At 43.7% G+C, this 26,615-nt stretch overlaps 1 protein-coding gene across 1 annotated transcript in view; it reads right to left on the bottom strand.

The window, feature by feature from the left end:
- Positions 1–26,615, bottom strand: part of NETO2 (neuropilin and tolloid like 2) — a 103,449-nt gene that overhangs the window by 25,825 nt on the left and 51,009 nt on the right. The window contains exons 3-7 of the mRNA XM_030205147.1: positions 18,868–19,008; positions 17,240–17,488; positions 10,385–10,429; positions 10,151–10,278; positions 985–1,213 (exon numbers count right to left, since the gene is read on the bottom strand). Coding sequence (XP_030061007.1) covers positions 985–1,213; positions 10,151–10,278; positions 10,385–10,429; positions 17,240–17,488; positions 18,868–19,008 — 792 coding nt within the window. The remainder of the gene's footprint in view (positions 1–984; positions 1,214–10,150; positions 10,279–10,384; positions 10,430–17,239; positions 17,489–18,867; positions 19,009–26,615) is intronic.

The following is a 26,615-nucleotide window of genomic DNA, read 5'->3' as shown; positions in this document are numbered from 1 at the left end:
TCCTGCTTTCATGCACTCCCCCTCCTGCTTTCATGCACTCTGTCTTGTAACTCACTCCCCCTCCTGACTTCATGCAGTCTCTCTCTCTCATAACTCACTCCCCCTCCTGCCTTCATGCAGTCTCTCTCTCATAACTCACCCCCTCCAGCCGTCATGAATTTTTCTCTCATAACTCACCCCCCTTCCTGCTTTCATGCACTCTGTCTTGTAACTCACTCCCCCTCCTGACTTCATGCAGTCTCTCTCTCATAACTCAACCCCTCCAGCCGTCATGAATTTTTCTCTCATAACTAACCCCCCCCAAGCCATGCACTTTCTCTCATAACTCACCCCCCCTCTAGCCTTCATGCATTTTTCTCTCATAACACCCCCTCCTCACCAGCCTTCATGCAGTCTCTCTCATAACTCACCCCCTCCAGCTTTGATGTAATCTCTTTCTCTCTCGCATCTTGCCATTGGGCGGCTTGCTGCTTTCCTACTTACCCACAGTGGTTCAGCTCACTGTTGTAATCTTGAGCCATACAGTGTAAGAAGTACAGGGACTGTCACGGTTTCAAGTCACGCGAGGCTTGAAACCGCAAGAACTTCCTGTACCCGCGTGGCTCAAGATTACAACAGCGAGCTGAATCGCTGTGGGTAAGTAGGAAATGTTCTTTCAGGCAGCACAAAAATAGTAATACAAATTTAAGGGAAAGAGATCTCATGTCCCAGGGTGCAGTTTCTAAGTGCCAAGGCGATCTGGTGCCTGGGATTTGTCGAGCCTTGATTTAAAGATCTGCATGATGATCATTTCCATATCTGGACAAGTTTAAGAAGATAAGTTACTGCAGAACAGAGTGAAAACAAATCATTCTAAATACTCAGAGTCCCTGTCCCCCTCCTTCCATTTTTGTTTTTATATTTCTTTAAGCCAAAAGATCACTAGATTGCACCTTACACTAAAGAGAGCACTTTGCTTGCACCAATCAGCATTAATTTACTTACGATCCACAAAGGAGGTGAACAGCATCCGGAATCTGCTGTGCCTGCTGCCCTCATCTGCCCACATGCGCACTACTCCTGTGCCTGTCTGGAGCATCACATCGCTCGCCACTGTGCTGCAAAACTTCGCCTTCAGATTCTCAATGGAGCTGCTCCCGTCATAGATGGCCACAAAGTTTCTTTTGCATTCATTTGAATGCTCCATTTGGTAGTCCAGGAATCTCAAATAAACCTGTTTTGGGAGGTAGGCATTGGCCATAAGTGGTGGTTTATACAAAGGCAATACATAGTTCAGATGAAACCTTTAGGGAGAGCAAAATAGAATGGGCTTCCCTGAACGGCAGGGTGTCCAGAGGTCAATTAAAATGAGTAGAATGAACAGGTAGATGTGAATTCCTTGTTTACTCTTTCCAAAAGTTCAAGGGCTAGGGGGCAGACAATTAAGTTACTAAGAAGTACATTTAGAACAAATCGGTGAAAAAAATATTTCTACACTTAGCATATAATTTAAGCGCAGCAAGATTTAAAAAAAAAATGTTTGGACAAGTTCCTGGAAGAAAAGTCTATAAACCATTATTAAGGTGGACTTGGGGAAAATCCACTGCTCATTCCTGGGGTAAGCAGCATTAAATCTATTTTACTCTTTTGGGAACCTGCCCAAGTACTCGTGACTTGGATTGGCCACAGTTGAAAACAGGATACTTGGCTTGATAGACTTTCAGTTTGTCCCAGTATTGTGATGCTTATATACTTATGTAAAATGCAATGGTGAAAGCTAGGAATGAGGAAAACACATAGGGTTAACAAATGAACACATGGATCAACAATTCAGATTATAGTTCTTGACTGAGTAAAAACTATAGAAGACACTGGTGGAACCAAAATCAGTCAGACAGACTGGCTGAATCAGGCTGTTCTAGCACAAAATGATTGCTGCTCTAATCGTCTGTACTGTACCTTGAGCTATCTGGAAAGAAAAAAAAAACAATAAATAAATTGAAGGAATAAACACAGACGTGGGTAGTACCTCTGAAGCTTCAAGGATTCTGAGAACAATTTGCAAACTGTCCAGAGTGAAACAAAGTCCACAGAAACATCTTAGCCACACAAGCATAAAGCATGTATGTACCTCGCTGCGGGTACAGATCACCTGTGCACATTTGCACCATGTTCTTTTTCACTGGGAATTAGTGCACGTAGGGAAGGATTTACTGAAATCATCATGGCATGGGTCCTCACCTCTCTCTCATAACTCCACCCTCCAGCCTTCATGCAGTTTCTCTCTCATAACTCACTCCCCCTCCTGCTTTCATGCACTCTCTCTCGTAACTCACTCCCCCTCCTGCTTTCATGCACTCTCTCTCGTAACTCACTCCCCCTCCTGCTTTCATGCACTATCTCTCGTAACTCACTCCCCCTCCTGCTTTCATGCACTCTCTCTCGTAACTCACTCCCCCTCCTGCTTTCATGCAGTCTCTCTCTCTCTCTCGTAACTCACTCCCCCTCCTGCTTTCATGCAGTCTCTCTCTCATAACTCACTCCCCCTCCTGCTTTCATGCAGTCTCTCTCATAACTCACTCCCCCTCCTGCTTTTATGCAGTCTCTCTCTCGTAACTCACTCCCCCTCCTGCTTTCATGCAGTCTCTCTCTCTTAACTCACTCCCCCTCCTGCTTTCATGCAGTCTCTCTCTCATAACTCACTCCCCCTCCTGCTTTCATGCAGTTTCTCTCTCATAACTCACTCCCCCTCCTGCTTTCATGCAGTCTCTCTCTCGTAACTCACTCCCCCTCCTGCTTTCATACAGTTTCTCTCTCATAACTCACTCCCCCTCCTGCTTTCATGCAGTCTCTCTCTCTCGTAGCTCACTCCCCCTCCTGCCTTTATGCAGTCTCTCTCTCATAACTCACCCCCTCCAGCCGTCATGCATTTTTCTCTCATATCTCACGTGTTATTAGGAAAGTGAGATTTTCGGTAAATAATGTGTATTAATGTGTATTAGCATGCAATAGTACATTTTAGGAAATCCAGCCCACAGAAATGCAAATACATGTGATTCCCTTTCCCAGGGCCGCAGAGAGACTGGGCTGGGCCCCGGGGCCCTGGCCCTGCCCCCCCCCCCTAGGTTGCCGCCGCCGCCCTTCCCCCCCTCCATCCGCCACCTGGCCAGGCCCCCTGCATTGGTATCACAGCGCCTCTCACCTCAATGTGAAAGCACTGCAGGCAACAGGGCAACAGATCGCCTCCCTCCGGCCCTCCTTCTGTCCTTGTGTCCCGCCCTCACAGAAGTTATGTCAGACAAGGGGAAACAGTTGTATTTAATCAACTTCAATCTTATATAGAATCTAAAAACATACTACATCCTAGACAATCAGGTTTTCGGAAAGGGCATAGCACTGAAACAGTTATAACTTCTTTTTTAAGTGAAATACATGATAGATTAGAGCAGGGTTATGTTGCCTTAATCATTTCACTGGATTTATCAGCGACATTTGATCTTATAGATCATGATCTCCTATTAAATCAGTTAAAAGAAATTGGTATTACAGGTACAATCTATGATTGGTTTGCTTCTTTTCTTGCAAATCGGTCTTTCAAAGTAGTACAAAATGATTCTACCTCAAGAGTGTATCCTATTTCCTGTGGGGTTCCGCAGCGATCGCCACTTTTGTTTAACATATACGTCAGTCCTCTTGCTCTACTTATTCAATCATTGGGTATCAGCTTCTATTCATATGCCGATGATTTTCTTCTGATCCACTATGTAAAACCATTAGATATTGAATTTACACAAATTCAGAATGGCCTTAAAGAAATAGCTAGCTGGCTTAAAAGACCATTTAGTCTTGAACCCAGACAAGACCGTTACATCGTGGATCACAGGACGTGATATTGTCCCTGTTGTTATACCTACCTTATTTGATAAACCGATACCAACAGTACAATCCTTTAAATATTTAGGAGTTATTATCGACTCAGCCTTATCTTTTAATGAACAAATATCTATGGTAGTCAAGAACTCTTTCTATCATCTTCGAAGATTACGTTCAATTGGAAACTTAATTGATAAAGCTTCACTATGCACACTAACACATTCATATATCACAACACGCCTGGACTATTGTAACATCACTTATGCAGGGCTAACTAAAATAAACATAAAACGTTTACAGATGATACAGAACACTGCAGCTCGAGTCATCTGTAGAACTTCAAAATACGATAGAATTATGCCACTTTTGCTCCAACTTCACTGGCTTCCAGTAGAAGCCAGAATAAAATTTAAAATCCTTACACTGACTCATAAAGCACTATATTTATTAATTCCATCATATCTATCAAATCTTATCCTGCCGTATTTGCCTAGGCGAACCCTTCGTTCACTTACAGACAACCGATTGATTATCCCATCACCACAGAAGGCTAGATGGGAGTCTACTAGAAACTCAGCTTTCTTTTTTCTGGCCCCCTCTCTTTGGAATTGTCTCCCAAAATATCATAGACTGGAAGAGTCCTTCATTGTTGACAATACTTTGAAACCCTCTGCTCAGTGTGCTGCGGCAGCAAAGAAAGCAAATAGAATGTTAGGTATTATTAGGAAAGGAATGGAAAATAAAAACGAGGATGTTATAATGCCTTTGCATCGTTCCATGGTGCAACCGCACCTTGAATACTGTGTGCAATTCTGGTCACCACATTTCAAAAAAGATATAGTGGAATTAGAAAAGGTACAGTGAAGGGCAACAAAAATGATAAAGGGGATGGGACGACTCCCTATGAGGAAAGGATGAAATAGCTAGGACTCTTTAACTTGGCAAAAAGATGGCTGAGTGGAGATATGAAAGAGGTCTATAAATTGAGCCTGCAAATAGGTGGGAAAATGTGGGATACAAATGCAATAAATAAATAAATAAAATAATGAGTAGAGTGGAACAGGTAGACGTGAATTGCTTGTTTACTCTTTCCAAAAATACTAAGACTAGGGGGCACGCAATGAAGCAACAAAGTAGTAAATTTAAAACAAATCGGAGAAAATATTTCTTCACTCAATGTGTAATTAAACTCTGGAATTCATTGTCAGAGCAGTTAGCTTAGCAGGGTTTTAAAAAGCTTCCTAAAAGAAAAGTCCAGAAGCCATTATTAAAATGGACTTGGGAAAATCCACTGCTTATTTTTAGCATAAGCAGCATAAAATGTATTGTACTGTTTTGGGATCTTGCTAGGTACTTGTGACCTGGATTGGCCACTGTTGGAAACAGGATATTGGGCTTGATGGACCTTCGGTCTGTCCCAGTATGGCAACACTTATATGTATTTATGTTCAAGAAGGTATTGGACACCAACAGGTGCTCAGCCCATGGCTGCTGTTGATGATGCACAGACAGATTATGGAGCCCAAAGGGCATTAAGCCCTTAGGGGGGAATTCTATATATGGCAACTAAAGTTATGCATGCAAATTTGGCAATGTGGCCAAATTGTGCACTCAACTTACAAGCCAATCGGCACCAATAATTAGACCATAACAAGCAATTATTAGCAATAATTGACAATAATATGAATTTATGCACACATCTTGCTAAGCCTATTCTGTAAGTGGTGCATGTAAATTCTAATGCACGGTTCTCAAAGGGGTGTGGCCATGGGAGGAACACGGGCGGGCCATGGGCATTTCTAGAAATTACATGCACTGTTATAGAATACATCCGATCTGTGCCTAAGTTAGGCTAAATGGCCACATCTAAATATTAGTCACGGGGACGATGCTACATGTATTCTATAAACTGTGCCTAATTTTAGGCAAGGTTTATAGAATAGTGCTAAGGAAATCTTTTACTAAGTCATGGTAGCGTTTTTATCTCACAGTAGAAATCAGTGGGTGGTAAACACCGAGATATCCATAGGAATATACCTCCAGCTGATTTCTACCGCGAGGTAAAAATCCTACCGCAGCTTGGTAAAAGATCCTCTGATGGGGTTTATAGAACACTGCCCCTCACCCTTAAGAAAAGTCTCTCTCTAACTAGTCTGGGCCACCTTAAGAGCACTGATCAAATCCAGGAGGAAGTGAGCCAGGAGGGGTGAAGTCAATATCTAGGAGTTTAAAAGACAGGACCAGGCTGAGGTTCAGGAGGCCCAGGGAAGGAAGAACTGAAGCCCCAGAATATGCCTTTACTGAACACTTCTAGCTGGCTGAGGTAAGCCAATCTCTTTTTTTGAAGAATTATGAGCCTTGTTCCAAGGTCTGACTGGATCCAGATCTGGAAATACAAAGAGAGAAACTGCAAACTGTGTTTGGGGCCTGGCTGTCACAGGCCATATAATGTGTTTTGGGCCCTGTAGGCCACAGGCCCATGCAAACACTTTTCCCCCTCTGAAGTTAAGTGACTTTACTTTTGTTCTAGGCCTGTGAAGGAACAGGCCTCAGATTTAAGTTAATATAAACACTTATTTCATGTTTACAAGTCTGACTGTGTTATTGACAGGGCCACCCCATAACCCTCACCCAGGGTCTCACAGACCCCATGTGCAGTTTTATTCCACACTAATTTTTTTTCAGTGACATATATAGAACTCCCCGTTACAGTTAGCACGTGCGAACAGGCTACGACAGAAATACATTAAAGTGTTTTGCATATTTTCCCTGTTTGTGCAAAGATCTGTTTGGGAGGGAGTATGTCATAGGCTGAGAGTGGACATGCAAGGGTTAACCAGCTAGCGCATTAACCTTCTAATGCAAAGTTAACGCAGGAGCTCTTAATGCCTTCTAAACAGGCATCAGTAAGTGGTCTCGCGTTAACTCTATGCAGGTACTGCATGCCAATGACAACATTAGCGCACAACCCGCAATAAAATATATTGAAAAAATCCCCCAAAGTGTCGTATTAAATCTGGGCTTAGCATACAGTAAAATTCTGCATTAGCATGTGTTAAGCCCAGTTTGAGGCCCATGTTCGTAAAAGGGCCGCTAGGTGAACCCATTTACTCTCCCTTCAGGGCAGGTATACATTAGGGAGAGAACATCAGTGCGCTCTTAGGGATAGTTGCAAGACCCCCCATTTTTTTTAAAGGCACATAGAAGCTTTTTTGGAAATTTTACTTAGGCATCCTGTTATGAAATTACCTCCTAAAAGTGTAGCTTTGCCTTCTTGCCCAGCGCCTGCGAGTCTCTTATTCACAAGAGAAGAGATTAATAGAATTTTCAGAAGCACTGGAGCAGCAAGAGGTTAATTACTAATCTACTTAAATCCTCAACCCCCAAATATTCTTTTTGGGTCCCTGTCTGAAGTATGTTTTCAGAAGCTAAGTATTGGGATAGAAAGTCATTAGCCTGCCTTCTCTTGTTCTATAAATTAATTTATGGCACAAGATAAAAGCGAGCAACCAGAAAAACCCCCCATTCCTATCTTTCATTCCTCTCATCAGAAACGTAACATTCTTTGGTTCCATTCTAAGCTCTGCGAGGACAGGTTTTAATCCTGTCAAACTATTTGAGATACTGTACATGTTAAAACCAACCCCCCCCCCCCCCCCCCCCCCCCGCAAAAAAAAAAATCAGCACTAAATCAAATGTGGCATTCACAGCCAGGGCTACTGCTTTGTAGCTGCCTTCTGCTTATCAGCTGAGAATTATACATTAGCATGTGTGGATTTTTTTTTTAAATAGGTACCAGGTAATTAACTGGTGTTGATAACCACAGGAACAGAAAGCAATGAGCAGTTAGCAGCTACCTCTGTGAGACTAATGCAGGGTTTCACCTTTTCTGCTGGTTCTAGGTCATTTGCTCACAGAAGGACAGCACAGACAATCTGCTCTGCTTCTCTTCACACTTAAGGTTCTGGGTTTCAATGAACTTTTCAGCCAAACCGCTGTGGCGACGTCTTGCTGGGCAACAGAAGCCAGACACCTTGCCAACTTGTTTGGAATCAGATTTTCAGCTCACTGGCAGAGCATTGCAAGAAAGGATTCTTTTAGGAAGATAATTTCCAACCCGTTAATAATAAGATACGGCTATGAAGAAAGACTAAAGTGGCTAGGGATATTCAGCTTGGAAAACAGATAGCTGAGGGAAAATATGATAGAGGTCTATAAAATACTGAGTGAAGTGGAATGGGTAGACATAAATTGCTTGTTTACTCTTTTCAAAAATACTAGGACTAGGGGGCACACAATGAAGCTACTAAGTAGTACATTTAAAATGAATTGGAGAACCATATTTCTTCACTCAACGTGTAATTACACTCTTGAATTCATTGCTAGAGAATGTGGTAAAAGAAGTTAGATTAGGGTTTTAAAAGGTTTGGATAATTTCCTAAAATAAGTCCATAAGCCATTAATAAGATGGACCTGGGAAAATCTACTGCTTATTTCTACGATAAGCAGCATAAAATCTGTTTTACTGTTCTGGGATCTTGCCAGGTACTTGTGACCTGGATTGGCCATTGTTGGAAACAGGATACTAGGGGGTCCTTTTACAAAGGCATGCTGAAAAATGGCTTGCAGTAGTGTAGGCGCGGGTTTTGGGCGTGCGCCGATCTATTTTTTAGCGCGCCTTTAAAAAAAAGGCCTTTTTAATTTTTGCCAAAAATGGACGTGCGGCAAAATGAAAATTGCCGCATGTCTATTTCGGGTCTGAGACCTTACTGCCAGCCATTGACCTAGCGGTAAAGACTCATGTGATAACCAGGCGGTAATGACCTACGCGCTCCAAATGCTGGCGTGCGTCCATTACGCGTGCCCAAAAATAAAAAATATTTTTCAGATGCGTGTATCGGATGTGCGCCAAAAACGAAATTACCGCAAGAGCCATGCGGTATTCAGGCAGTAACTCCATTTTGGCGCACGTTGGGTGCATGTAGATGCTTAGGCGGCTTAACGGACCTTTGGTGTGTCCCAGTATGGCAACGCTTACGTTCTTATGTGGTGATATTGTACCCGAGTACTTATGTCCCTGTCCCAGAGAGCTTATAATCTAAAAGGGAGATAAAGTGGCTTTCACAAGGTCACAAAGAGCATCAGTAGCAGCAGGAACTGTGGCTTCCCTGGTTTTCAGCCCATTACAATAAGAACTAGGCCATTTCCTGTCCTCAGTAAGGAAGGCTCGCCTGTGAACTGAACCCAGGACCTCCTGCACCCAAAGCAAGAATCATAGCCCTAGACACAGTTTCACTGTTTTATATTATCTGCTAGCAATACACTACCAGCTCAGAGCTAAACACCCAATAATCCTTTAGTTCCTTCCTTATCAGATATCGACACATGGTCCCTTCAGCTGGCAACACACATTGTGCACAGCCCAAAGCAGTGGCTATAAGGCAAATGGAACATGTAGTGATTTTGTAACCCCCCCCCCCCCCCAAAAAAAAAAAAAAAAAAAAATTAAGATACTGAGTTGGGGCCCAGAGGTGTCTTCCATCTTCAACACCAGCTATTGTAGGGAAATGGAAGCAATTTTCAACAGTTCAAAGAGATGCCAGGGTCAATGAATTGGCATGACCTGGCAGAAAATCTGTACTGAATGAATCCATACTACTGCTAACTGGGTTTGATTCTCATCACGTTATATTTAGCATATACAGGGCTTTTTTTGAAGAGGTATTTGGGGGTAGTGAGGACCAGCACCTTTTCCATTGTCTGCTAAAATTGACCTATGGATCCCAAGTTTTAACGAAAGAGCTCAGTCTCTACATACAAATTCTGTCTTGCCATGGATTCTGTGACTGGTTTCAGGGGGCTTGGCTATTGTGGGATGAGTCCCTTAGTGATCACCCCACCCCTGAAGGTGGCCCAGCATTTGAGTACCGGTACCTTTTTGGCTAGAAAAAACGCACTGAGCATATATGGAAGTTCTCATCATACTTAGAGAGGCTGATGCAGTATTTTGGAACTGTATATCTTGCCAGGCATACTGTTACATAAACCCAGTTTGCACACAGACAAAAAAATTCAGATCCCATCATTGACACAGAGGTGTGGCACTTTGGCTTTGAGTGATGAAGAACGTTGCTCATCCAACCATCAACCTAGACTCCTCAGCAGTCACTGTTTCATTTAAACATTTATGCAATGTTTAAATGAAAGCATAGCATTGTACAAATCCCAGCTAATGAGAAGGGGCTGTTACTCATAATCTGGGAGTCCATTACACATTGAATGATACAAAAGGACTTACCTTAGCTTTCGGAGTTGCCCTAACTGTCCATATACAGTCAACCGCTTGGCCAGACTCAGTCTTGTTCTCTTGCTCTACCTGACTAGAGCGTATTATTCCATCTGCTCCAGAAAGCTCAAACTGGCAGTCTAAGAAAAAGATAGAAACGCAGCGTCAAAGGGCAACTTGAGAGACTGTTTTTAAAATTCAGGAAAATAGTAGAAGAAGAAAAAGCTGCAAAAAGCAAAACCAGACCTGGGATTGGATTTAAAATACCGCCAAGGTACGTGAAGTCTGGGTCTGTAAGAGATGGAGACATGAGTTAGTGGCACTGGTAGTGGATGAAGGCCTGCTGAGTACCAGTGAAGCCAGGGTTCAAGTTGAGGCTCCTTGTGACCTAGGCCAAATCGCTTAGGGGCCCTTTTACTAATGCTTATTGCACACTAATGGACATTAGTATGTGCTAAATGCTGCACATCCTATTTTATATCTATCAGCTACGTGGCACATGATAGTAACATAGTAGATGGCGGCAGATAAAGACCTGTACGGTCCATCCAGTCTGCCCAACAAGATAAACTCATCACATATGGTATGTGATACTTCATATGTATACCTGGTCTTGATTTGTCCTTGCCATTTTCAGGGCATAGACCATAGATGTCTGTCCAGCACTCTCCTAGTTCTAAAATTTCTGAAGTTAACATTGAAGCCCCTGAATAGCTCCACTCCAGCCCATCCAAATCTATTCAGCCATGATCAGGGCACAGACCATAGAAGTCTGCCCAGCACTGGCCTTGTTCTCCAACGGCTGAAGCTGAATCTGTCCAGCCATGATCAGAACACGGAACACAGAAGTTTGCCCAGTACTAGCTTTGCTTCTCAATTACCGATGTTGCTTCCTAATCTTCACTAAGCTTCTTTGGATCCATTCCTTCTAAACAGGATTTCTTTGTGTTTGTCCCATGCATTTTTGAATCCCGTTACCGTTTTCATCACCATCACCTCCCACTGAGCTTTTAAGAGCCTCTTAACCCTCTATTGCAGTGGTCTTCACTCTCAGTCCTTGAGGGCTACCAACAGAACAGGTTCTTAGGGTATCCTAATGAATATGCATGAAATAAACTTGCATACAATGGAAGAAGTAGGGAAGCAAATTTCTCTAATGCATATTCATTAGCGATATCCTGAAAACATGACCTGTTGGTGGCCCTTGTGGACTGGGAGTGAAGACCAAGGCTGTATCGAGTCTGTCACAAACTTTGAGCAGGTGAATTCCAGCAGACCTGATCAGTAACTTGCCTTTGGCTCAGATTTGAAATGGCATGTAATGAAATCCAGACCCAAGAGGCTTCAGAGCTACTTCAAGCTTGAAAGAAGCAGTATCAAGTACTTCAGCGGGCAGTTAGATTAAACCAATTTATTAAATGTTGCCACCCCCATTTTTCTTTTGAACTCTGAGCTTTATTTCATAACTGAAGAGAGATTAGTGCTTAAAAATTTCCAAAGCGTCCCTCGCCTTAGCTTCCTTCTCTTTAGTATGACCATACAGCTCCACGGCAGAAAAGGAAAACTGAGCAAGTCCTGGTACAGCCCCAATGGCATGCACGAAAGAGAAATCAATGCCACGTCCCTGCCACAGTGCAAAACCAGGACTAGAACTATCTGGTCATATCAGTGCATCCATCCAGCAGTGTGGCTTTTTTTTCAGCTGATTATTTGGATTGTCTTAAGGACAAGTGAGCTAACCCATTTTTCACACCTGAACTGGTTGGCACAGTTGTCCGTGTGGCCAGTCGGGATAACCCGTTCAATCACGTGCAAAAATCAGCAAAATTCATTGGGGCTGATATTCCCGCGGGAGATAACCCAGCTAACTCTTGCGGTCCATGGTGATGCCGGATATTCAATGTCGGGCCATTTCCTGTGACTGGCATTGAATATGTGGTTTATTTTCAGCAGGTTTCAATATAACCGGCTAAGTAGATATTCAGACTTAGCCGGTTATCTTGAAACCGGCCAAAGATATCCCACGTTTTCAAGTGGCATATTTTGGCTGCTAAACTCCAGCTGAAAATAGGCAGCTAGCCAGTTATATCGCCCAATATAACCAGTTGTCCACTAACCGGCAATATTCAGCGAGGGATAGTCCGCCAGCCAGTAATGAAGCATTTAATTGACCAGATGCCGATCCTGACCGGTTAAATGCTTTTGAATACTGGGGGGGGGGGGGGGGGGGGCTTTTAGCTTAGTCCACTTGTTCATAGGTAAATATTGATGTCTTGATACACTAGATCTCAAAAGCCACAAATCAGAAAAATTGAGAGCCAACTTGTCTGGAGGATCATCCATTTAATCCCAACTAAAACATGGGCAGGGCCGCCGAGAGGGGGGGGGACAAAATTCCCCGGGCCCAGGCCTCCATGGGGGCCCGGCGCCGCATGCATAGACGCCAAGTCCATAGGTGCTCGCCCCTCCCTCCGAATTCCAGGGCCCGCCCTCCGTCCCTTCCTCCCTCCCTCTGTCCGTCCGAATTTCAAAGCGATCTTCTTACCTCATTGGGGTTGGCAAGAGCAGCACGCAGTGAAAAGCGTGCAGGCTCGCGCTTCAGTCTTCCCTTGTCTGTCTCTCAGCTCTGGTCCCGCCCTTGTGGAAACAGGAAATGAGGGTGGGACCAGAGCTGAGAGACAGACAAGGGAAGGCTGAAGCGCGAGCCTGCATGCTTTTCACTGCATGTTGCTGTCGCTGTAACCCCAACAAAGTAAGAAGATCGCTTTTGAAATTCGGAGGGAGGGATGGATGGAGGGAGGGAGGGAGGGAGGGGGCCTTGGATCTTGGAGGGAGGGGAGGGCAGGGGGGGAGAAAGAAGAGATCGCTGGACAGGAGGGGAGGGCAGGGGGCGAGAGAAGAGATTGCTGGACAAGAGGGCAGGGGGAAAGAGAAGAGATCACTGGACAAGAGGGGAGGGCAGGGCAGGGGAGAGAGAGAAGAGATTGCTGGACAAGAGGGCAGGGGAGAGAGAGAAGAGATTGCTGGACAAGAAGGGAGGGCAGGGGGGAGAGAGAAGAGATTGCTGGACAAGAGGGGAGGGCAGGGGGAGAGAGAAGAGATTGCTGGAGGGGAGGGCAGGGGGGAGAAAGAAGAGATCGCTGGGCAGGGGGGAGAGAAGAGATCGCTGGACAAGAGGGGAGGGCAGGGGGGAGAGAGAAGAGATTGCTGGACAAGAGGGCAGGGCAGGGGGCGAGAGAAGAGATTGCTGGGCAAGAGGGCAGGGGGAAAGAGAAGAGATTGCTGGACATGAGGGCAGGGCAGGGGGGAGAGGAGAATTGCTGAACATGGATGGATGATTGGAGGGGGCAGGGGACAGAGGAAATTTACTGGATATGGGTGGATGGAGGAGAGGCCAGGGGAGAATGGAGAGTTGCTGGACATGGATGGATGGAGGAGTGGGAAGACAGGAAGGAGATGCACATGGATGGAGGGGAGGGAAGAGAGGAGAAATGCTGGATATGGATGGAGGGGAAATTGCTGAATTTAAGGGCTGGATCAGAACACATTCAGGGCAGATGCCGAAACTTGAGGAAGAATAGGGACAGGGCTACAGATGGTAGACAGGACGCATAAGGACACAGGAGGATGGTGGACATGGTAAGAGAAAAAATATCAAATGGAAAGAAGACACTGCATAAAACAGAAGACGGGACCGAAGCGAATAGAAAAACTATGATCAGACAACAAAGGTAGAAAAAAGTATTTTATTCAGAATTTATTAATTGGAATATGTCAGCTTTTGGAAATGTGTATCTGTGATATTTTTCATGTAAGTTTCAATTTTTCTAGTATTGCTGCATGCTGAGTCTGACTTCTTGAGGTAACTTTCTAGTTCAGTATTTTGCCTTCATATTTTTTTTTATTTCTAGTTCCTTGTGTCATATCTGTTGCCATGTGTTTTTCATGTGTGATCAAGGTACAGTATTCTGCTAGTGTGTAGTATTTTCAGCCCTTTTTGTTTTGTTTTTCATTAGGTTGTGTACTGGTGTTTTAGATCCCGGTGTAATTATAGTGCTGCTTTTCCATGCATAAGGTTGTAGCTCGTCCTGTCCTTGGAATTAGTGCTGTTATGGTTTGGTAAGGTTATGAGTGGGTTTTTGCACAAGTTTGTGTATAGTGTTTTGCAGTGGAGAGATTGTGTATTGGCCTTACTGAGGTGGCACCAAAACATCAGAAAAGGTGTAGAGCCTAAATCATGACACACTACCTCTTGAAGGATCTACATATAGTGCAGGGGCCCGGCCCGGTGGCAAGTGGAGAGGGGAGCGGCAGTGACCTTGGGGGGGGGGGGGGCCCAGGGGTGGCCTTGTCCCGGGCCCGGCCCAGTCTCTCGGCGGCCCTGAACATGGGCATTGAAATGTGGTGAGAGTGAAAATAGTATGAAAAATATAATATACGATGACAACAAGAGAACTACAATGAACAAAAAGGTCAAAGAAAGGGAACCACAAAACAAGACCCTGAGGTCTGTTAAAAGCAGCAGCAGAATTCTGATACAATGTAGGTCAAATCTGCTAACACTTCAGATTCTACTGCTGAAAATAAAGCAGTCAATGCTGAACTCAGGAAACAAAAACTTCTTTTCCCCAGGACATTCTTAATTCAAATATGCATCGATTTTTAGCTCAACAATAAGCAAAAAGCTTTGATGTTTCTGTATCAATTCATATGATATTGTCTATGCTCCAATGTACTGTAGATCTTGTGAGTAACCCATCTTTGGAAAAGCCAGAAAAGCAGGCCAGAAAGAGGCGAGCCATACCAATGCCACACACAAGAAGCTTTCTTTTCCAGCTTATAAGAGAAATCATTGGATACTCAGGTCCAAACCCCCACCTCCACCAGTCATTGCATGTCCTTGATTAAGTTGCTTTATCTCTGCATAGTGAAATGACTTTGAAACAGAGAGCTCTGCACTGAAAGCAATTATCTATCTTGTGCGGTGCCTTTAGCTCTGCAGATAATAAAACCTGGAGCACGCTGTGAAAAGCTGTTACAAGGACCCCTGGCAGTACATGACAGCATGGTGTACTGCTGTGGGTCCAGGCTGGAACTCCTCTGCCAAACCCTTAAAGTCACTTAATCACCTGTAGATACTGACATTTTCACTGACTCTTAAAAATGCAATACCGTTCTACACTGCTGTTCTCAATCTTTCTAATAGCTAGTGGCATAAATTGATTTATTTTGTATAATATAATACAGGAGAAATAAAATATAAGCATACAATAGATCGTTAAATACAAATTTTACACATCAGCAAATGTATTGTTACAGCATCACTGTTAAACCCACTAAGAAGTAACACCTCAGAGCAGCATTGTCAGCCCTTTCCTGGAGGCAGCCCATGCCACTCGGGTTTTCAGGAGCACCATAATGAATATGCATGAGACAGACTTGCATATAGGGGGGGGGACTATATAAATACTGGATGCCAAGCTAGTATTCTATAATGGCAGAATTGGCCACTAAACCTGTTATAGATATATTAAACCTGTCCGCAGCTACACGCCAAAACTTTAGGTGCGACCTCTTATACCGTGTCCATGGTTGGTGTAAATGCTGGCACCTAAAATCAGCAGCTGGGTGCGTAAATGCATCTGTTCTATAAAGAGCGTGCAGGAATAGTGGAAACGCCCATGCCTCTCCCATGCAAACACCCCCTATGCAGTTACATGGTAGTGGCCCCTTTTACCAAACTGCGGCAAAAGGGGGCCTGCAGCACGTATTTTTGATGCGCACCGAGGTCCCCTTCTACCGCAGCTGGTAAAACGGTAGGTTTTTCTTTTCTGCAGAAAATGGCCGTGTCACAAGTAAAGCACTTGCCACGCAGCCATTTCAGGGGGGGGGGCCTTACCGCCACCCGTTGAGGTGGCGTAAGGGTCCCACGCTAACCTGGCGGTAACCAGGCAGCAAGCAGCACTGCCCGATTACCGTTGGATATACCCCAGTGCCAGTGGCGTACTAAGGGGGGGCTGTGGGGGCGGTCCACCCCGAGTGCACGCCGCTGGGGGGGAGAGGGGTGCTGCGGCGCGCGCCTGCTCCGAGTTCGCTAAACTTCTTTGCTTGTTCGCTACAGCTCCCTCTACCCTGGAACAGGAAGTAACCTGTTCCGGGGCAGAGGGAGCTGCAGCGAACGAGCAAAGAAGTTTAGCGAACTCGGAGCAGGCGCGTGCCGCGGCACCCCCCCCCCCCCAGCGGCTTGCACCCGGGGGGGGTGTCATTTCGCCGGAGGGGGGGGAAGGTGTAATTTAGTGGGGGGGGGGGGGGCGCGCTGCACCCAGGGGGGGGGCGCATCGGTGCTCCGCCCTGGGTGCCATCCAGGCAAGGAACGCCACTGCCCAGTGCTACAAAAATAAATATATTTTTGTAATGCCGGATATGACAGCACTCTGGGGGTGAAAAGTACTGCCAGGCTGCTGCGGTAGTCCAGTGGTACTTCCTGTTTAGCGAGCGGTAAGCCCGCCGCCACTGTGTAAAAAGGGCCCTAGAAGACTTAGGTGACAAGTTTTAAAAGAGTGCTTAACTGCCGTTCCAGCCCCATTTTGGTGCCTAACATAGGCCGGGGGACCGAACGCACATCTAGGCACGGCCAATTATGCCACTGAAAACCTGGTGTAAAGTGCCGATGCCTAAATATAGGTGCGTTCCCTCAAATTCTATAACAATGCAGGTAAATGTGATCAACACCCCTGCCATGCTTGCACCCCCTTTTCAGCTATGTGTGTTGGAATTTACACATACCTCTTTTTAGAATATGCCTAAAAAGAAGCACATGTAAAATCCAATTATTGCCAATTAGTGATAATTGGTTGTTACTGGCAAATTACCATCAATAATTGGCTCATTACTCAATTAAGTAGTGCGCATAAATTGGCCATGTGCACAATTTAATGAGCGCTACTCACCACGCCTTATATAGAACTGGGCGTTAATGAGTCTCCCGCTACATGTGGTAATTCAGAAAACCTGACTGGCAAGGTGTGCCTCTGGGAAGAGGGTTGAAAAACCTTGCTTTAGAGGAAAAGAGAAGGGAAGGTGAAGCCTTCCGAACTGTACCTGGTATAAAGGAGTATTTTGCGCGAAATCCCAGACCTTCGAGTTCTTCATCTGAGGAAAACTTTATCCACATAAACCTTCCCGTTGACCTAATTAAGGTGGGACTTTTTAGACCACAGTAGCGATCTATGAGGGGGGAAAAACCAAAAGGCCCATCTCGAACCTCTAGGTGATCAAACCGACATTCGAAGGAAGGTTCAATGTGATAGGGTTCATCAAAAGTCAGCTCGATTCTTTGGCGTGGAGCCGCTACAACAGAGCAGAATATTAAAAGCAATGAGGGCAAGACATTGGATTGATAGAATAACAGACAAAATATGGAATACTTGGAGTTGTTAAGAAAATTACTGCCCGAGTCTTCATCCGAGATAGATATATTCAAAGCAATTTTTAAAACCATTTACCTATTTACCTGGATAAATTGATTTGGAAATTGCCCACTCTTTTCCCTGTTAAAAGCATGCACGGGGATCCATTATCCCCCACTCCGGATTATATATATGGTGCTCAACATTACGCAAAGAAATTTGGGTACATTTCTAAATTCCAGGCACAATTTAATTGAATAACGAATCAATTAGCATCAAGAATTGGGTGCTAATAATCAGTGCTAACTGGCAACAAATTAGAATTAATGGACACATCTTGCTAGGTGTATTCTATAAAGATGCACATGTAAATTCTAGTGTGCACATCTGCAAAGGGAGCGTTCCAAGAATTTGAATGTACTGTTACAGAATACACCCGATCTGCGCCTAATTTAGGCATGGGGATTTACACCAGGTTATCAGTTGGTGTAAATCCTCGCACTTAAAGTTAGGTGACCTTAAATAGTTTTGAGGAAATCATCTCATCAAGGTCAAGAAAATAGTAATTCTCAGTAACATTTGGAAACGTATGGTGATTGCAGTACTAGCAATGCCTGAGACGATTTCCTCAAAACTATTTAAGGTCACATAAAACGAGACACTTGCAACATTCTGTGACCCTTGAAGAAGGCTTATCACTGAAACAAGCACCATGTTGGGTCCAGCTGATATATAGTAACATAGTAAATGACAGTAAATGACGGCAGATAAAGACCTGTAAGGTCCATCCAGTGTGCCCAACAAGATAAACTCATTTTACATGGTATGTTATACTTTATATGTATACCCGAGTTTGATTTGTCCTTGCCATTCTCAGGGCATAGACCGTAGAAGTCTGCCCAGCACTGTTCTTGTACTAAGTTCTGAAGCTAACGTTGAAGCCCCTTAAAATTTGCACTCCAGTCCATCCCTATCCAGTCAACAATCAGGGCGTAGACCGTAGAAGTCTGCCCAGCACCGGTTTTCTTTCCCAATTACCGGCATTATCAGGCAATTACTAGAATAGCCTGATAGTGACACACACAGATCCTATATCAATTAAATAAATTTTCTCTTGATAAACAAGGATCCGGCTTCCATTGAGACTGAAGTGGCTCATTGTCATATATATTTTTTGAGTTTTCTGTGTGTGGTTGTTCAGATGGAGAGCATTCCCATGGATGATGAAAGTAGGTTACCGCCTTGCTTACTATTCACATCTGTGACTAACCACTCGCCAATCCCATTACAGTAGAAATATGGAGATAAATGCATTATTACCTTCCAGTATGTAGATGCACTCTTTGTTTGGTGGGTATGTATCAGGAAAATTTGGGGATGCAAAATGGCCTCCATTGCTGGTCCGAATCCAAATGCCACATTGAGTAGGGGGAATGTATTTGACTCCCATGTTTATCTCATCTTTAAAAAAGGAAACACACAAGTGCAAGTCTCAGTGATAACATTCTGTGGTTGTACAAACACACAAGCAATATAGCAAGAATGGACAACAGTGGCAGAATGAACAGACACAAAGTTGAATTAATTTCAGGGAAGAAATAAGACCCAGGAACAAATTCATAACCTTGAAATATATGAAGATAAAGGGGTCCTTTTTATAAAGATGAGCTGAAAAATGGCTTGCGGTAGTGTAGGCGCAGGTTTTGGGTGTGCGCCGATCCATTTATCAGCGTGCCTATAAAAAAAGGCCTTTTTAAATTTTTGTCAAAAATGGACATGCGGCAAAATCAAAATTGGCACGCGTCTATTTGGGTCTGAGACCTTACCATCAGCCATTGACCTAGCGGTAAAGTCTCACATGGTAACCGGGCGGTAATGACCTACACGCGTCACATGCCACTTGGCACGCGGCTGATACGCACGGCTGAAAATAAAAATTGTTTATCGGATGCACGCCAAAAATGAAATTACCGCAAGAGCCACACAGTAGCCGGGCGGTAACTCCATTTTGGTGCGTGTTGGGCGCACGTAGATGCTTACGCAGCTTAGTAAAAGGGCCCCATAGTGACAAAGCCAAGATCAGCCACAAACAAAACATAGGAATTTGTGTCCCTTAAATTTATTTGACATGGCCTTTGTTCTAAGTTAGGGTTCTCAGTGAGTGTTGCAAACAGATCTGGTTTTCAAAATATAGAACCATGCAAATTAGTCAACCCAAGGAGAAATTAGATCTTACCTGCTAATTTGCTTTCCTTTAGTCCCTCCGGACCGGACCAGGATTGGACTGATGGGTTGTGCTCGCCTACCAGCAGGTGGAGACTGAGAAAAAACTCTGACTCTAGAGAGCCAATAGGAGCCCTGGCCATGTGACCTTAGCCTCAGTATTTGAATAACAAAGCAGGAAAGAAAGAAAGACCTTCTGTGCCGTATGGAATCCTAGCAGCCACAAAGCACTCGGCAATGCCAAGTATCAGAGCTCACCAGCAACTCTCACCAGAGAAGTGGTATGGCCCGATATGTATTACAGCTCACCAGCAACTCCCACTAGAGAAGTGGTATGGCTCACTTGTACTATAGCTCACCAGCAACTCTCACCAGAGAAGCGATATGGCTCACATGTAATATAGCTCACCAGCAACTCTCCCCAGAGAAGTGGTATGGCTCACGCATAATATAGCTCACCTGCAACTCTCACCAGAGAAGTGGTATGGCTCACTTGTCTTATAGCTCACCAGCAACTCTCACCAGAGAAGTGGTATGGCCCACTTAAGATTTTATATATATTCCATCAACTGAGCTTACCAGCAACTCTCACCAGAAAAGTGGTAAATCATATTTAAGGTTTTATAGATATTCCAGCAACTGAGCTCAGCCACAACTCTCACCAGAGAAGTGGTATGGCGTATTTAAGGTTTTATAGATAGATTCCAGCAATTGAGCTCACCAGCAACCACCAGAGAAGTGGTATAGACCACGTAAAGTTCTGTATATATATAGTATTGTTCCACGAATCGTAAAGGAATGAATACACTTCCTACTGAATACACTTCCTACTTAATAAAAGAAGCTAAAGAGTAGAGAGAACATGGGAGGGGCCTGGTCCGGTCCGGAGGGACTAAAGGAAAGCAAATTAGCAGGTAAGATCTAATTTCTCCTTCCTTAGCGTCCCTCCGGACCGGACCAGGATTGGACTGATGGGAAGTACCAAAGCAGTAATCTGAAGGGAGGGACCCTATGAAAACTGCAGAGAAATGTTCATGCTGCATAGGCCACCTGGCGACAACTAACATGTAGTGTGTCCCAATGAGCAAAATAAAATGAAACTAGGACTAAGTTGCCAACTTACCAATGTGCACCGAGAGCACCAAAAATCGCCGTAGTAAGAATAGAGCCCGCTTCTGAAGTTGTGGAATATGTTGTAATACGCTGTGGAACTGCCCTCTCAGCGAGAAGAGAAATAGACATTCTCATTTCCTTGATCCTTCGCGATATAGCGGGTTAGAAACAATGAAAAACTTTTACGCCTACTGGCTAGAAGGACAAAACCAATAAGAAAAAACCGATTGGGAAAGGTGAAAACTTTAAACTACAGCAGACCGAAAAGAAGTTACCAACCGTAGAAGTATTCCACACATAGATCTACTTGCTGCAATGGCTACTGGGAAACACTGCTTGAAGAGGAAAACTTTATAGAAAAAGTTATGGCTACTAGAAAACAGAACTTTAAGAGTCTGTTCACCTAGTTCACCTAGCTGGTGGACGAAGTGGGAGGTACAGGTGCAGGACTCCTTTAAGAAACCGCTTTGACAGTGGATGCTGCATAAGCGTGCGGTTGTCAACAGTATCATGCATCACTGATAGAGCTGCCAAATGAACTCTAATGGATGAGTAAGACAGACAAGATTTCGCAAGATGCAGAAGATATTCCAAAACATGCAAAATGGATACTGTTTGTGGAATGAAGTGGCGAGAGGAGTACCACAGAGTGAACCGTCGCCACTTTGATTCATAGGACTTTAATGTAGATTTCTGTCTGGAAGCAATTAAAACTTGAAGTACTTCCTGCGAAAATATCAAAGATGTTGCAGACCCAGTAACCACGCCATAAGTTTGAGTGCCTTGGTTCTGCGTAAACACCTAGTGAGATGATGGAAGAAACGCATAAAGAAGGCTGAAAAACCCCTGCTGGACGTTGGCATCTGTCCCTGTCTCTGTCAAGACTGTTGCTGAACGGAAGAAGCAAGAAATGTTCGTGAGCCTGAAGGCAAAAAGAGATAGCCCTGAAGTGTCGCAGTGAGGAAGTAAGGCTGAAAAAAATGAGAGTCCATTCACCTAAAAGCAGGGTGACACAACTAAGAAAAAATGAGTACAAACTCAAGAGTATACTCTTAACTCCTCCTTGGCGGATGACATAACCCATTGCCATGGCAAGGACCAACATAGCTCTCTCCGCCTTGTTTGTCAGTAGGGAAAACAAAATTCACCCGAAGGTAAAACGAATTGCTGAGGTCCCCCAGAAAAAAAATATATACAAACAAGCTTCTGCCAAAAAGTGTACTGCACGAAGCATCCCAATGACAGAACTAAGGTTCTTGAGATAACTAGATGACACTTAAATAGTGCGATTGATGACCCTGAGATTCGCAATAGGATGAAGGAAAATTCCTTCTTGGGCATTAGAAAGTAAAATTGCATTCTGCAGAATAGAGCGAGGAAATGGCCGAAGGCCCAAGGTCACCAAGAAAAATATAAACTGGGATGTTTGCAGAGGAGACAAAAGACTGTGCGCCAACCTGACTAAACAAAGAGAAAATCAGAGATATCTGATGAGAGATCAAATGAGAGATCAAATAAGAGGCCTGGCTACAATCACCACCCAACCTAGAGACTGTAAGAAATGCAACACCCGGTGCGTGACCTGAGAACTCTGCTGATAAGACTTTCTCCAATTAGGCAGTCGTCTAGGTAAGAATGAAATGACCCTAAGAGCGCAATGAACATCCTCTTAGATCTATAAAAGAACGGAAGAGAGAGTACTGCTGAAAATGACCGGTTAATGCATAAGCAAAAAACTAGCCATTCTCTGGATCCTGAGGAGAAGAGGAAGGGTGACCAAGGACACCAGTTAAATAGGGCTACAAACTCCAACCCTATCTCTATGGCGTTCCATAGTTGGGTAAGTTCTGAATATAGGAGTCCACCAGCTATGATAGTACGCTCCGGACAGAAAAAAAAATTTGTCCCAGTATGAACGTCTGATTCACTGGCCTGTAATTTCTTGGATCTCCCTAATCCACATACCACTAATCCACGTACCACGGTCATGCGTCCTCTCTCACTGAGATGTAGAATGTAAGCTCCTTTGAGCAGGGAACGTCCTTCTTTGTTAATTTGTACAGCGCTGCGTAACCCTAGTAGCGCTCTAGAAATGTTAAGTAGTAGTAGTAGTACCAGACTCACACCCAATAGATATGAATGTTGAGCTTGTTTCAGGTTAAAACACCGAACCTAGGCCCAGGGTCCCCGGTGTTCCTAGTGGTGAACAGCCATGGCAAATATTGTATGCGTTAGTTTGCAGAATTACTGCAAAGCCTTGCTTTTGGAGCAGAGATTTCTGTTCGATACTCTCGTGAGAGGTTTGGTTTTTTTTTTTTTTTCTTTTCTTTAATGCTGTTCTGGCTGTAGAAAGGTGGACATTTGAGCTTCCCCAGAATGGCAAAACTTATGTACCTATGCCCATTAGATATGAATGCTGGACTTGATGGACTTTAGGCCTTACCCAGCATAACCATACTTATGTACCTATGGTATAAATACACAGGAAGTGAGTGAATCCCCTTCCAATTGAAAGAACACTCTGGAGTGAAGGCGCATAGAATGAAAATGAAAAAGGACAAACTTGGAAATTACCTGTAACGAAAAAAGTGAAGTTGTGCCACAGCCACTTGGTGAAGGCAGTGTAGACAAGACTGTATCTGAATTCAAGAAAGCTTGATATAACATCAGGTCTCTAAGGAAGAGGAAGAGATAGCAGATGGTATGTATAGGCATACTGGACCAAACCAGGATGTTTATAATCTGCCAATGCTGAACTGATAGAGTAGAGACAAACACGAGTAGATGGTTTGAGGACCGTCCACTATCTTTAAGTGAAAGGATGACTTTATTCTCTAAGTGACCATCAGGCTCATTTTCAAAGCACTTAGCCTCCCAAAGTTCCATAGAAACCTATGGAACTTAGCCTCCCAAAGTGCTTTGAAAATATGCCTCCATATGTCCTGTAAAAACCAGAAGAAAGCTAAAATGAAAAATGAGAGGCTTCAAGGCAGTTGGAAAAGAAGGGAAGACATGAATAAAGCATGCCTGCTAAGGCAGCTGAGTGATTGGGAGCTTGGTAGACAGGACTGTCCCTCAGAGAATATGAAAGAGCTGATATATCTCCATGGCATCTGAACAATATACTGTATGCCTCTAGAGAAGGCTTCTTAAAGTCGGAAAAAGAAAACACTGTATAACACTACAGCCATTGAGAGTGTCTGTTAAGTTCTTAAAACACTATATAACATCATAGGCATGGAGTAAAATGCTTGAAAGGAACTAATATATTATGGTCAGAATTGCAAAGTACCAATCAATTGACTCTTAGACAATGTAGTCCTATTCACCAGGGAATGAGAAAGACAGAAATTTACTCTATGCCTATAGAGAAAGTTTCTAAAGTTCTTAAAACACTGTATAATACTACAGCTATTGAGGAAAATGCTTGAAATGAATTATGATATTATGATAAGATGTAGATTTTCCACCAGGCAATGAAAAATGACTGAGCACCAGAAAAAACTAGTGTTAACAGCCCCGTGATACATAGAAATTTAAAAGAAGAAAAGCTTGTTATATATTCATATATGAAAGGAGCCCCCTTTCAACCAAATATTGCCTGCTGATGTGAAGAGCATTTTAGAATACGCCGTTCAGCACATACAAAAGTGTACACATCTTGGAGCCGAACTGCTCTATGAACTGCAGCCTTACCTTCAGCAGAGAGATCCCCGACTGATAAGATGGAGGGAGAAACAAAATGGCCACCGTTCGCTCCACTGGCCCTGTGGCGATCGTCGACAGCGCGCCCGACACCTCCGAACAAGCGGAGCCCAGTGGAACGGCGAAGAAACAACAGCCGGCGAAAAAGGCCCCGAAAAAACTGGAGGCAGCACCGGACCCGAAGAAACCTTGAAGGGAGAGCAAAATTTACACGTTCCGGCTGCGTGAACTGCATGACGCTGACCGACAGCAGCTGTTTGAACTTTTAAGCCATATCGGAAAAAACAGGTGGCCGCGCTTACGCGGTTCGCACATTTTTTTTTTTTTTCATTTGTTTAAACTGCCGCCGCCAAAACGCAAGAAAATGGAGGAAATTAAATCTGACGAGAAAAATCGCTGTTTAAAGTCACAGATACTGAATTATTTTCTTCTGTTTGTTTTGTTTTTTTATAACCCCTCAATCATAATAAAACACTGGAGCTGCCTGCTCGTTAGAAGTCTGGGGAAAGAAAGGCTGCTTCTTTGAATTTCCTTTTATTTGATTTAATTCTTTTAAAGCAGCTACCTGTTAAAAGTGGCTGCCTCTCCCAAAGACGGTACACCTTTCCAGAGAAAGGGACGGCCCTTCCCTGCTAAGCCAGGGAGATGGGGAGGAAGGGGGGTGGACTCGAGACACCCGAGTTTAACACCCCCGAGGCTGTCAAAGAAAGAAGAGAAAGGAAACCCTGTCACGCCTCTAAATAAGATTCCAGGCACAGAAGAATTATCACAAATATCTGTAATATCTAAAGAGAAAAGGAGAGAGACTAATGGGCTCACTTCCTACCTGCTGGGAGACTGAGAAAATACTGAGGCTAAGGTCACATGGCCAGGGCTCCTATTGGCTCTCTAGAGTCAGAGTTTTTTCTCAGTCTCCACCTGCTGGTAGGCGAGCACAACCCATCAGTCCAATCCTGGTCCGGTCCGGAGGGATGCTAAGGAAACACTTATTTGGCATGTGCCTTTTCACTCAAGTGCCCAGGGTGAGTTAGAACAATCAAATCCAAATGAAAATACAGTTAACAATTATACCCTAAAATAAACAAATTATAACAAAAAAATAAAACAAAATGTAAGCCACTGGCTATAGTAAGAACACAGGATGACAAAGAAATGAAAACTTAACAATACAACTGAATTATTAAAACCAGAAAAATTCTCAAGTAACATGATAATAGAGCAAAACAAGGAGATTAGTTTACAAAAATAAAATCTCATAAATAAAAAACTAACCATAGGTACAAGTAACCATGTTGCAACAATTGGTAAGTCAACTTATGCCACATATTATTTCTGTCTAAAGCGTAAGTAATAATAATAATAATAATACCAAAAACGAAACAGCATGATTTTCAAAATGAAGAGAAGGATGGGGAAAATACCAATGGCAAAAATCAATTATTATTAAAGCTGTTGTATTGAAGCTGTTGGACCAATACCGATTGGACTCCCAAAAGACTTGAAAATGTTAAATGAAAAAGAATAACCCCATCAATTCTGCAAAAAAACTACCCTACTTGGAACAACATATGTTTTACGCTGGTTCTCTGTGATTCCCAGGTCCTTGGATAAGACCCAAATTAATGAAGTGAAAACCAGTCGTAGATTTGAAATACTGCCTTTCTGTGGTATAACCAAAGTAGTTTATATTTATTATAGGCAGGTACTTTGTCTCTAGCAGACTCAATCTATCTGTTTGTACCTGGGACAATGGAGGGTTAATGGGTCCTTTTACTAAGGTGCACTGAAAAATGGGCTGTGCTAGTTTAGACGCATGTTTTGGGTGTGCACAGATCCATTTTTCAGCGCAACTGTAAAAAAAACTTTTAAAACTTTTTTTTTTTGCCAAAAATGGACGTGCGGCCAATTAAAAATTGGCGTGCATCCATTTTGGGTCTGAGACCTTGCCAAGCATTGACTTAGTGGTAAGGTCTCTCGCATTAACCATGCAGCAATCACCTAAGCGCGTCAAGTTAGAGTTACTGCCT

Source organism: Microcaecilia unicolor, chromosome 5, assembly GCF_901765095.1.
Source record: "Microcaecilia unicolor chromosome 5, aMicUni1.1, whole genome shotgun sequence".
Lineage (NCBI taxonomy): Eukaryota > Metazoa > Chordata > Amphibia > Gymnophiona > Siphonopidae > Microcaecilia > Microcaecilia unicolor.
This window is presented reverse-complemented; position numbering and strand designations above follow the sequence as displayed.